The following is a 13,997-nucleotide window of genomic DNA, read 5'->3' as shown; positions in this document are numbered from 1 at the left end:
TTATAAACACAGTATTATTCATTCGTAAAAAGTTTTTATATGTCAAAGGGTCTTCTACTAATAATTCTTCATTCAACATATTTAATATTCCTTTGCCCAACCCTCTTCTCTCGATCCATTTTTTTCTCCATATGCGCTTTTTTTAAGAAGTGTATGATTTTTTTTCTTAATTGCTAGCATCATTATTACAATTAAATACAGCTGCTGCACATAATTTTAGCTTCTTTTTTACCATCATTATTTACCTGTTTGTTTTTTTACTCTAATTATACAACCAAAACAAACTTCAGGTAGGTTAGACTGTCAATACAAAATTGGTAGAGCGCATGCTTACAGGCTAATTAAAATTAAGATAGTTGCAAACACAAACATTAAACATACATTTTTCATACTAAATCGACTCGAGCAACTAACTAATATTTTTAGTGCTAAATTCAGTACTGAAATTAGCATAATGGCAAGCGGACCTTATACTGCAAAACCCACTCTAAAACTGTTTAGTTTCAGAATCTGTAAAGCAAATCTAAATTGATCTCTTGTCGTCGTGTATTTTGCACTTCGCTTATCTTCTCAAAGAATATCTCTAAGAGGTATTCTTTGGTGAAAAAAAAGAGCACCTAACCAAATTTTAATGTAGGTATTAAAATATTGAAAGGCATGTACAATTGTCCATGCCGTTAATCTATCTGTAGTTGGTTTTGATCTGTGAAACAACAGACTAAAGGCAAATTGTTTGAAATGCGCTTTGATATAAATATTCAAAAATAAAAACGATTTTGTTCCACTTATACATAAGGACTCAGGTATGAAATAAAACACGCAATGTTTTTTTATTAAGTAATATTTTTTCTTTTTACCCTATCACTGTAATATTTCATTGCATTACGATATATTGGGTCTACATTGGATTCGCCCTTTCCACTCAAAACTTTATTTATCCCTTCAGCCCAATTAAAGGCAAGAAATGAAATAAATTTATCAATGAGTGCATTTAGTAATGTTTGCAAGTGTTCACAACTCTCAAACTTAAATTGCACTTGTTTTTTAATGAAAACTTGTATCATGGAAATTAAATTTTTTTTATAACAAAATGTAGGTAAAATTTCCTTTATAATTGTCTGAATTTGACTAAGGCCCGTTATAAACTTTTCAGAGCAGTACATTAATTTATCAGAAGACCCTTCATACTCTTTTATACTTGTTATATCATGCCATATAGGCAGTTTTTCCTTTGCAATAAAATTATAACGGCAAATGGTACAATCTGACAAAGTATTCTTAAACTTTTTTATCAAAAAACCACACACATGTCCTAATGCAGCCTTATCCAAGTAAATTACTATTTAACTGGGAATAAGCCACAATTAAAGGTTAAAATACGTTTATTGACGTTTCAATTTCCACTTCGGAAATCGTTCTCAAAATACAAACATTAGTAAATTAAACAAATTTTGTTTTTGTTACTTAGTGAAAAATTCTTCTAATAATTTAATTTTATCTGACTCATCTATATTGACAATTCAGACATACATTATACATTTTAAAGTAGACGACTTTAAAATGATATTGCCAATATTGTTGAGTTGCGTTCCTGGGACGACTTTACTTATAAGATAGTTCATTCGATTACATGAAATCAACTTTAACTTGAGAATATCCGTCAGAAAAGATCATAACATGTAATTCGTCTTTAAAAATACAAATACATGCCATGATGACAGTAAAATTCTCCTGTTAGTGATTCCATAGTAAATTATGAGGGAAAAACCAGGAAAAAAACCTCATAATACTATCCCGACATGGTAAGTATTTGATCTTGCATTTATTTTACCTTCAATAAATACCAAATTCCGATTTTATATGTTTGTTATTTAAAAAATATAAATGATGTATTCTCCATATGTTACTGACTTACCAATACTGGTATTTTCTTTTTAATAACTTCCTCTTTCAATATTTGTAGTACCATGAATTCTCCTTGTAGTGAACTATCAAAAATTTTTATTAAATATTTTAAAACCAATTGCAAATAAAAATGACACATTTATAAAAAATACACAACATTTTTTAAATAAATTACCAAATATTGAATTTAATTCAAATAATACTTTAGTAAGTTTTGACATAAATAGTTTATTTACGAATGTGCCATTAGATAAGACTTTAAATATAGTCAAGACAAAATTAGAGAGTGATGATACATTGGCAACTAGAACAAGACTAAATATATCAGCTATAATGGAGTTAATAACAGTATGTACTGATAATACATATTTTCAACTAAATAATGAATTCTATAAACAAAGTTTTGGACTAGCAATGGGCTCTAGTTTATCTCCATTATTAGCCGATATATTTATGGAAGATTTTGAAACAAATATTATTTCTAAACAAAATTTAAAACCCTCAGTATGGTGGAGATATGTAGATGATGTATTCTCAATATGGCCTCATGGATCAGAGTTGTTGGACACATTCCTAAATGATATAAACGATAAAGAAGAACCCATATTGAAAGAGGAAGTTTTTTTTTTTTTTTTTTTTTTATTTTATTTTTATGGCTTCGGCTGTTTGCCATACAGCCAGTTACATAATCTTTTAATCTCATTAGGTACAGTAAAAAGTTTTTGAGTTATTTGCAATCGAATAGACTAAAATAGATAAATTTACAACATTTAACAAAAAGAAGAGAAAAAATATAAATAATACATACACATATATATCCATAAACATATACAATTAACATGGGTCACTCGTTTCACGTCCAGGGGACCATCAGGACATTATAATATATAACATACACAGAACTAGGCCACGGTAAATAGGATTAAACATATAAATTAGAGAAAACAAAGGTAAAAAGTAAAAACCAATTTTTTTTTTTTTTTTAACTAAAGAAAAATATTACATTTGGTCAAAAAATCGATTATGCAATCGTAAATTAATCTATTTTGAGTCGCTAGGGCAGATAAAACGTTAAACGGAGATTTACCGGTAATACGAACTATATTATTATATAAAAAGGAAGTTATTAAAAAGAAAATACCAGTATTGGTAAGTCAGTAACATATGGAGAATACATCATTTATATTTTTTAAATAACAAACATATAAAATCGGAATTTGGTATTTATTGAAGGTAAAATAAATGCAAGATCAAATACTTACCATGTCGGGATAGTATTATGAGGTTTTTTTCCTGGTTTTTCCCTCATAATTTACTATGGAATCACTAACAGGAGAATTTTACAGTCATCATGGCATGTATTTGTCTTTTTAAAGACGAATTACATGTTATGATCTTTTCTGACGGATATTCTCAAGTTAAAGTTGATTTCATGTAATCGAATGAACTATCTTATAAGTAAAGTCGTCCCAGGAACGCAACTCAACAATATTGGCAATATCATTTTAAAGTCGTCTACTTTAAAATGTATAATGTATGTCTGAATTGTCAATATAGATGAGTCAGATAAAATTAAATTATTAGAAGAATTTTTCACTAAGTAACAAAAACAAAATTTGTTTAATTTACTAATGTTTGTATTTTGAGAACGATTTCCGAAGTGGAAATTGAAACGTCAATAAACGTATTTTAACCTTTAATTGTGGCTTATTCCCAGTTAAATAGTAATTAATTTAAAATGCCACAAGAAAATAGCTTCAGAACTTATCCAAGTAATTAGATTCATGGTAGGTGAAAACCAAAAACTCAAATTCGGTAATATTGAGGTTTTCTTCATTACATTCCTCTTCCACACCCTGTGTTACTAAATGTCTCACACCATTGATCAAAGACTCCGCTGTTGATCCATCCCTTTCACAATTGGAAGACAATGAATGCCGGTTAACCATATTGTTGACCAACAATGTTTTAAAATGGTTTTTAAAATTTTGCACGGTAGGGTTAACATTCCTCCCTCCGTGCTGTCGAACTTGCCCAAAGAAATTTTCCAGGGGGTCCTGATTAACATCTCTTGGTCTATAAAAGGAAATTTCGTGCTTTACTCTCAGATAGTGGCTTAGATGTTCCAGTCCATTAATTGTCACCTCCCAGTTATGTAGGGAAGGTACCCTAACAAGTTGGTTTTTTTTATTTAAAAAATACTGAGATGCTGCTTGGCCGTATTCCAAAAATTGATATGCCCACTTCCTTCTTTGACAGCACATTTCAGTTTTTTCCCTGCACTTGGATACAATGTGTGTCCATTAACACTATCAAAAAGGGAATCAAAAAACTGTAGTACAGAAACAGTTCCGAGAGAATTTCTCTGTAGCACTAATTTGCCATCATTTGAAGATACACCTAAAAAATGATGTTTGTTTTATTTCCCATGTCACAATAAAAAGTAATGGTTTTCAATATGCAACAAAATTTATTTTGTAAAATAATTACATTAGCCAGGGTCTGCAAAATAGGAAGTTATGTTGGAAAATAACATTACCTTATAAATATCTACCACATTTTATAAGGTAATGTTATTTTTCCATAAAACTTCCTCGTGCGGACCTTTCTATTAGTTATAGAGTATATTTTCAATGCGCCATTTCCATCCCATTAAACAAATCCTATGGAACTATGTCTGCTTGAAAATGTCAGTTTAATGGTCTGCGTCTAATAAAAAATTTAATTGTGACTGTTTAAAGTTACATTTTCAAGTTAAAGTAGTTCAATTGGATGTGTTGAATCAGATGGAAAAAACCCATTGGCAACTAAACTTTATATTGATCCAAATAAATAAATTGTGTTAAAATTTTACTATTTAAGTGAAAGTATGTAACAATATGTGAAGTACTGAAAATTAAGTATTTTTAAATACTTTTAAAAGCAGCACAATCAGTAATAAATGTGAAGTTAGTACTTAGTTGTTCTTGTATACTGTGTAAAACTTACCTTTTCGTAAAAAGAGATTCATAATTGATGCCATCGTATGGCTGAAAACTTGAGCGGCATGAGAAACTTTCATCTTTTTCATGTATTTGGCATAAACGTGCCCCTTATGAATTTTGTTCAGTGCTCTAAATCTTCCGATATCATTATCTATTTCATAGGTCATTACAATGTCAGCCCAATCGCCTATTACAAGATTGTTATTTTTTTTCCAAAACAATTTTTTGGTCATAAGATTGTTCCTAATGCCTTTTAGTAAATGTGGAGGATCATATATGTGCACTATTGGGTGACCATTTATTTCATACAATTTTATTTTTTTTAATGTATTCTCTTGGGAGGCATTATATTTTACTAAATAATTTATGGCTCCTACATTTGTAGATCCTTGATCAGACACAGTGGCAACTACTGTAAGACCAGCTTTTTCACACTCTACTATAATTCCCTTGATTTGCCTAACTAAATCAATTGTAGTAGTGGTTCCTTGTGAGAATGTGTAGGCAACTGGCTGTTTCCATTTTTTTGTAATACCTATAACAAATGATGCAACTATAATAATAATAATAATAAAAGATTTATTCATCCTTTAAGATCTGACATATAAGACACCCATAATCCCTATTAACCCATAAAAAATGTATTTGTAGTATTTAATAGATATAACTTAAAATATATTGAATTTGTATGCAAAGTTACAATTCTTGATATCATAACATATGAATAAGTCTGACTGTATATAACAATCAAAATTTGAACAGTTTATAATAATAATAAACTCTCTTTATTTTACAAACATATACCCACCTTTTATCATAAAAACTTGGGCATGATCAGCAAATTTGTTATTTCTTTCATCACCACAATCTACAAATCCATCAAATTCTCTATTTTTGGCATTTAGGTCCAAGTGTGGTTGTAAAGCCATTTCATCGAACATTAAAATACATACTTTATCTCGTTTACTCAATTTGGCTACATTCTGTTTTAAGTTTCTAAAAATAGTTTCATTAATTCCTGCATCAATTGGAATACGATTGAGCATATGATTCAAAGTGTTTTTGGATGGAGTTGCAAATAATTTCCCAAATAACTTGTAGCTCTTGGGACTTTGTCTCTGCAAAATCAATCCAAGAACTTTCTCTTCCAAATTGTACCGTCGCCCTTTTGGTTTAAATTTTGAGGCTTTTATTTGCAACTTTAAAAAATTTGCTACATGGGGATCCAGGTCTTTGGTCATGTTATTAATAGTCTCTTCCATAGTGAAACGTTTTTTACTTTGATTTCTTCTTTTATACATAGAAAAACTGTTACTAATTTTTTTCGCTCTATTGTATAAGGCTGCTTCCCTAACTGTGAGATTTTTTGTTTTGTTTACTCCCAACTCTTTGAGCAAAGTAAATGAAACTGAAACAAAATGTTTTTATTACTAATATAAATAAGTACAACATAGGTTTCTTGTTTCGATAATTTTTTAGATAATTTAGAAAAAACTGACCACTACGGATTTGAACCTGGTAATCCTTAGGTTCAAATCCCACCTGTGGTCGGTTTTTTCTGAATTATATTTGTCCAAAAAGCCACGCAAATATTCTCTAAAATATGAATAAGTCTTTACAGATTATTGTAAATTTTGTACTTTGTTTCACACTTACAGCATCACCAGAAATCATTTTAAAATTTTAAAGACAAAATGCCTAACCCAAATAGACTTATTACAAATATACTTCAATGTCAACTACCAAAAAATAAAAATTGTACCTCTTCTTCAATATGCTCACCATACACACTTGTGCAGCAAATTTTTGTTTTTTTCTTCAATGTTTAATATAAACCAAAAGATAAAATTAAAAAACTTTTAGTAGGTACTTAATTTTATTCTGTGTTATACTTTTAGTAGGTACTTAATATTATTCTGTGTTATGACATACTTTTGCAGGATATATATCATTATTCCATTCCATAATAGTTTATTAATAAAACACATTTAAGTATATTGATGAAAATGTGTTGTAATTTAACTAAATAAAGACCATAGATTTCAATAAACAATATTTAGAAAATAAAACCTCTCACAATCACACATTTCTAGTTACCAGTGTTACCAAGATGGTCACTACCAATTAGTTTCTGTAACTATTAACATCTAAATATTACTTACATTTTTTTTTCCTTGTGATCCCTTGTAAGCAAGTGCTTGGTGTTTCGTAAGTCACTGCAGATGATGTTGACGGTAAATGAATCTCTGCACTTTGGCAAACTGTAGTTGGAATCGAATATGTATGGTCTTTGGCTGATGTTGAAGGAAAGTTAACATCTTTACTTTGACCAGAAGTAGTAAGTATTTCAACAGGTGATGATGATATTATAGGACAACGTTTTGTGGGTATTGCAAACACTGTAAGTGTTCTATTAGGCCCTCTGTGATGGTCTGCAAAATGTACATCACAGATTCTTTCCGATCTATAAATCAATTGTTTGTCTTTCATCATCAAAGTCGAGTTACCAGTGGTCTCTAACCACATTTTAAAACGATCAGGAAATTTGTTAGGCAACGGAAACCTGTGCCGTGGTGAATTCCTATCTTCGCATCCCATTATGGCACATTTTTTGTTCCATGGCCCCATGTTTTCCTAAAACATTTAAAGCTATAACTTAATGTGGGATACAATTACTCAAGTAAATATTTTTAAACGAGTTTTTATATTTCGGAACTGGAACTATCAAGTTTTACCTATGATTGTTGCAAAGTTTTGGACTAGGACACAAAACTGTATTAGAACAAAACAACCCAGATGGCTCAGCAGTTTTAAGTCAGGGTAGGACACTTAAATATACCCAAGAACCCAAACCGAACTAGGGTAATTTAATATTTGATTATATATTATTAGAATCATATTACATACCTGGATATTAAACAGCTGTAGTAAATGAAATTTCCTAATGTAACAATAACTTCTAACTTAACTTAAAAAAAAACAAATATCCTTATACCACGCCTTAACTAAACAATTAATATTCTAATCCCAAATATGATATTTCAATATTCTAATTATAAATACGATATTCCTTGATCTAACACCACTTTTAACTAAAACAAATAATATCTTTCTTCTACCCACGTCTATACCAAAGAATATAGACGCTTATAGAAGAATTGTTCAGTTATTTTTGAAAGGTAGCAAAAAGTGGGACATAGGTAAAGAAAAGTGGGACGAGTGGAACGCACGTGTTGCACGTGGTACCACTAAGGAGCGGTCATGTCAGCTGTGGCTCTACCATTGGGCGCGTTCAGCAGACGGAGCTGCTCCACAGTCCACAACTGTTGAGTAAAAGTCTGCAAAATCAAACCGCTACCGATACGCTACTTCCGGAGCGGCCTGTCAAATTTGGTAGCGTAACGTAAAAATGTATCGCTACCTCCATCCAACATGTTGAGAGAAATGTCATTCATGACATTTCTGTACTAAAATTGAGGGTTAGGTCAAAGAATATAGACGCTTATAGAAGAATTTTTCACTGTTATTTTTGAGCATAGCAAAAGATGTGACATAGATAAAGAAAAGTGGGACGAGTGGAACGCACGTGTTGCACGTGGTACCACTAAGGAGCGGTTTGCTTCTAAAATATGAAAGAGTGGGGCAATAAATGCAAGTTTAGATATTTTTATATGTAGATGCCGCGTGGTCGTAGAATAGGATTAAATTTTTGCGTTTTATAAAATTGTTTAAAGAAAATAATATTATTTTAACTTTTAATAAATTAATCTTTTTAGAAAAATTATTATAATTCAAATTTTTAATTGAAATATGTACAAATCTTAAGTATAAATCAGTTTAAGACTATATTGTAATAATTTCACCAATATTCATTCATTGTGAAAATTATGTTTTAGATACTATTAGTTGTTATTTTAAAACAAGATTAAATAGTACCCATACAGCGTAAAAACTTTCACATATAGGTACTATTCATTAAAATGTACTGTTAAAGTTTATTTTGTTATTTCAAAAATAAATCAGGAATGCTTTTTGTTGTTATTGAAAAATTATGGATGAAATGGAAGTTTTGGCGAAATGGAAAATTTCATAATTTAGTAAAAAGTTTCATTGAATACTTTTTTTTTAAATTGAAATTTTTTAAAATTGTTTCTTTAATTTCTGGGCAGAAAAACAGTATAATAAAAAGTTATGTGACGGTTTTTCGTTGTGTTGGAACAAACCAATTTTTAATTCAAAGTTATACAATTAAAAAAATAAATACTTTGAATATTGTAAATATCATACATTTTTAAGTTTTAAAATTAAAAATTTAACAATTTAATATATTGAAAATAAAGATTTTATTGTGAAAAAACAAAAAAAAGACAGTTTGCAAATCAATGGCATCGAAATTTGTTTAGGCGTAGATGCAAAGTTACCCGTTCGTACTCCTTTCCCACTTCCCCCTAACTACATATTTCATTATGAAATTTTCATGATAGTTTTAAGCCGACGGCCACGGCACCACGCTGTGAGTTTATGCAGCCACCCTCTTTTAAAGTATAAACCGTAACCAAATCGCCCATTTGAACTGCTCTTCTATAAGCGTCTACAGTCGGTCCGCCGGATCTTTGCACAAGTATGACATTATTCACGAATTATTTTTTATGTTACGTCTCTTTCCTACTCACAGAAACTAAAACTAAACTCGGTTCGCTAATCCCAGTCCGAACTGTGTAGTGAATTTAGTAATTATTTTTTTGCGAAGTTAGTTACTTTTTGACAGACTAAAAGTGGCTGGAAATTACTATACAACCAAGCACCCATACTCATAGCCAATATTAATAGTAAACAAACTAAGTAGTAAATAAAATAGAACTTTGCGAATTACCGACAATCAATATTTATTTATCTGCACCATATAATAAATAGTTATGTTAAATTATAACAACTAAATATATATTTTTTAAATATATACTACCCAAAATTTGATGGGTTTAGTATACACTTCGACTATTTAGAATAATTCTTCTTTTTTTAAAGAAAGAAGTCTGTAATAGCAGGATACTTGAGCTATTAATACTGAGAAGTAGGAATTGTTGTGTTGTAGGTTTCCGACAATGAATCTGTCAAAATATGCCCGAGCTAAGCGAATGGAGTTTATTAACTTAAACCGCCTGTCCATACACAACACCATGCATTGAACAAAGACAGCCATAGAACAATGATCTCTGATTGATTCGTCTACTTACAATTGACATGACAATTGGAAATTTTGTTTTGACAGAGTGTAATATTTTTATAAATTATTTTCGTTTGATTTAAATAATCAATCCTTTTTCATACTTTAAATATACATATTTTTAACAAACAGTTGTTATAACGACTAACCCTTACCTTCGTGTTCAATTTATTAAGGTAAGAATTCATGTATTAGCTAATAACGAATAATAAATTTTTTTAACCTCTAAATTGACATTAATTATTTAAATATAGCTAAAACTACGTCAACGGACAATATGAAATATTTTTAAAGGTTTTTATTTTTAGAGTATGCCTGGCAAGCCTTTAACTTCTCAAGCTTAGCAACTTGTGTTGAATGTGTTGGAGTATTTCGAATTAGAAAAAGTAAATGGAGGGCCTTTGGAGCCATTTTCGTCTGTTCAACAGGTAACATATTGAAATGTATGTTCGTTTATGAAAATCATTAAACAATTCTTTATTTAAGAGAGTAGCTGCTGCATTAAAAATATAACGACGAACAGTATGTACAATTATTAAAAGGAAAGAAAATAATCACATTGTTTCAAAGCCAGGCAAAAGTAGACCTCATCCGAAAAACAAAACAACTGATCTGTCTGAGGGATCAAAAATGGCAGTGCGTAATACAGTATACGACATGTACCAACAAAGTAAGTAGTTAAAAATTTCTTCAATCTGAATTTGATATACCATAAGATAATGGTATCATGTACCATGATAACCAGAAGGTACTTTTTAATCAATACTTTATATAAATGTATGTTGTAAAAAAGATTGTTGAGAGTAGTTTAAGAAAATTTCTGCTGAATACATTAATGGATATTAAGTCAATTTTCTTGTGAGTTTTTTAATTTGAAATAATTTATAGTTTTATAAAATCAAAGTATTACTTCTTTTTCATTGAACTAGTTATAACAGTGTGGTTTATTCTGTACTTATCTGTTCTTTTTTTTTTAGAGAAACATGTTACTCTGCAAAGTATAAGTAATGAATTAAGGGATAAAGAAGTTGCATTTATTGGCAAAACATCTGTTAGCATGAACTACTAAAAGAACACGGCCATGAAGTGTTGAGACTACCTCCTTATCACTGTGAATTCAACGCTGTTGAATTAATTTGGGCAAACTGCAAGTCATATTACAATAAGAATCTTGGTAGAGATGGACATTCTGATAATGCTGTTATAAATATGTGGAAAGAGGCACTAAACCAATGTAACACAGAAATTTGGGAAAAATGTGTGAAACATACTCATGAAATTATTACAAAGTGGTATATCCGAGAAAAAAATATGGTTGACACTAACATTAAACCAATCATAATAGACACTGGTAATATGAGTGGCTCAGATTCTGACAGTGAAGAATTCTTAAATTTATGATTGGCTACATGGCTGTATAGTGTATGAGGCTTCAATAAATATTTAAATTATATTATTGTTATAATAAATTCTTTTTTACCCAGCTCAAGTTTTCTATTTTTTAATTTATTATGCATAGATTTCTTTATTTGAAATTCGTTGTGTTAATTTTTGTATGACCATTTTTTAAAACAAAGTGATTACTTAAGTCTGAAAACCATATTTAACACTGAATAAACAAAATTATCAAGATGATGGAGCACTGGAGTAGATTTATATTCAGTTTTTTAGATCTTCTTGTAGTGTCTACCCGTTTCGGATATTGGCGACTATCATGACAATTTGTACTTTGCACACTGCTGGTCTGAAAATATTTGTTGTGTTGAACCACATACATAGATTCTTCAGCCAGGAAATCCTTCGCCTTCCTGAGCCTCGTTTTCCATCTACTTTTTCCTGTAAAATTAGTTGCAGCAATTCATATATTTCGTTGTTGCTAATGATGTGACCAAGGTATTCTATTTTGGCTGTTTTTATTGTGGTTATCAGCTGATATTCTTTTTCCATTCTTAATAAAACGTCCTGATTAGTAACGTGACCGGTATAAGATATCTTCAGGATTCGACGATAAAGCCACATTTCGAAAGCCTCAATGTTCCTGCAGGTAGTGTCTGTGAAAGTCCACGACTCAACTCCGTACAATAGTATACGAAAGATATAACATGGTAGTAACCTGATTTTTATGGGTGTGAATAAATCATGACATTTGAATAGCTTAGCCATTTTTGAAATGTAGATTTGGCTTTCTCTATCCTACATTTAATTTCTAAGGAATGGTCCCAATTTTTACTCTTTCTGTTCATTAACCTGAATGCTTTATGGTAATCAATGAAGCATGCATATGTATTGCAGTTCACATCTCTACATCGTTGAAATAGCCTTTTTATGCTAAAGAGAGCCTCTCTCGTACCCACTGCATTCCGAAAACTAAACTTTGTACTACGGCTGAATTTTTCTTCGCACAGTCTATATATTCTTTGATGTATGATTTTTAGAAATAACTTTAAAAGATGGTTCATTAAGCTGATGGTCGGCAAATCACTGCAGGATACGGATTTTGTTTTCTTTGGTACAGCAATAAACGTCGGCGTGACTTCAGCCATGTTCTTGGTTCATTAAATATTTTTATTAGGAGTTGAGTACCGTTGGTGTTAAATAGTTTTATGATCAGCATGTGCATTGTCAGGTCCAGGAGCTTTGCCATCTTTTGGTTGTAATATTGCCTTTTCCACTTCATTTGATGTGATTTGTAAGTGGTCATTACATATGTGGGATGGAGGTTGTTGCGATCTACTATCATCAGAGTTCTTTGATAAACTTGGTCCATATGCAAATTTCTTGATTTTTATCTGTGATGATGTTTCTCTGTTGATCTCGCAGTTTGTTAGCTGTATTTAATTTCTAAAGACCAGCTGCTTGTTTATGCATTTTAAACGTATCGTGTTTTTCTTTCAATAAATATATTTCTTCACACTGTGATTTTAACCAATTTTCTTGGGCCTTTCGTATTTGTGTTCTTATTTGTCTGTGAATATTGTTGTACATTCTTGTGTTGTTCTTTGATTTTTTTTCATGAGTTGCAGTATCTTGTCATTCATCTGACTGTTCTTTTTCTCTTTTTTCTATTAGATGTTCTTATCTAATCTTTAAAAACGTCTCTTTTGTTTACTCACATTTTAGTCTTCTCATATCACATTTTTGTTACTATTCTTTTTCGTAACCTTCTTAAATCTAAACCGATATTTACCAGCAACAGGAACATCATCTGACATCTGACGATATGTCAGTACCATATATTTGCTTATATTCAATAAAAATACTTTAATTTCTTATTACTATGGTTTAAATATTTATTTACTGTAGATGTTATTGGACAACCTATAGGTTTCCAAAAATTGAAAAATCACGTTCATAAATGTATACGTATCCAGTTTTCTAAATGCAATAAATGAAATAAAAGAGAAGTATAAAAACGTCAATTGTAATATTAGCCATTTTCTAATTTTTATAATAATTCTTATAGCCGACATACGTTTGACTCACATGTTTTGATTTATTTCCTATAATAAGAATGATGACGATGTGCAAAGATCCGGCGGATCGACTTTATATTCTTTGCCTATACTAAACAATCATTAGTCATCAACATCAATTAATATTCGACATTCGAGTCGACAGACGACAGTTATTTTAGCACAAAACATTAATAATGTTTTGTGATCTACAGAATCTATCGAAAATAGCGCTTGGTGGTGTGTTCTGTAAGTAATTCAATGATTACATTTTACGGATTGAAGTTGAACCCCCCTGAATAGTGATCAGCAGTGGGACTCTGTGCCATGTAGTATTCTACATATAGAGAAGATTCTACAACGTCGGCACTCCGTACATCCGCATTGTCGCATGAATGCTATTATTTTGGTCGTTTCGTTTCTATCTCCAGA

The 13,997-nt window shown here is 30.5% G+C and overlaps 1 protein-coding gene and 1 long non-coding RNA gene across 4 annotated transcripts; one reads left to right on the top strand and one right to left on the bottom strand.

The window, feature by feature from the left end:
• Positions 1–2,524: 2,524 nt before the first annotated feature.
• On the bottom strand, positions 2,525–8,309 carry LOC140452992 (uncharacterized). The gene is made up of 5 exons (XM_072547297.1): positions 7,797–8,309; positions 7,052–7,523; positions 5,698–6,297; positions 4,894–5,424; positions 2,525–4,305 (listed from the first exon to the last, which is right to left on the bottom strand). The coding sequence occupies exons 2-5, from the start codon at positions 7,515–7,517 to the stop codon at positions 4,097–4,099; spliced, it is 1,806 nt and encodes a 601-aa protein (XP_072403398.1). The 5' UTR covers positions 7,518–7,523; positions 7,797–8,309; the 3' UTR covers positions 2,525–4,096.
• A 1,815-nt stretch (positions 8,310–10,124) lies between these two features.
• LOC140431134 (uncharacterized) lies at positions 10,125–11,566 on the top strand. 3 transcript variants are annotated; one of them, XR_011949626.1, is made up of 3 exons: positions 10,125–10,289; positions 10,422–10,783; positions 11,091–11,566. It is a non-coding gene; the product is annotated as an uncharacterized lncRNA (long non-coding RNA). The 3 variants fall into 3 exon arrangements; XR_011949625.1 differs by having other exon boundaries at positions 10,125–10,541; positions 10,600–10,783; XR_011949624.1 differs by having other exon boundaries at positions 10,125–10,783.
• The last annotated feature ends 2,431 nt before the right edge of the window (positions 11,567–13,997 follow it).

Source organism: Diabrotica undecimpunctata, unplaced genomic scaffold (assembly GCF_040954645.1).
Source record: "Diabrotica undecimpunctata isolate CICGRU unplaced genomic scaffold, icDiaUnde3 ctg00000568.1, whole genome shotgun sequence".
NCBI lineage: Eukaryota > Metazoa > Arthropoda > Insecta > Coleoptera > Chrysomelidae > Diabrotica > Diabrotica undecimpunctata.
Note: the sequence above shows the minus strand (reverse complement) of the source record. Positions and strands in the feature narration are given on the sequence as shown.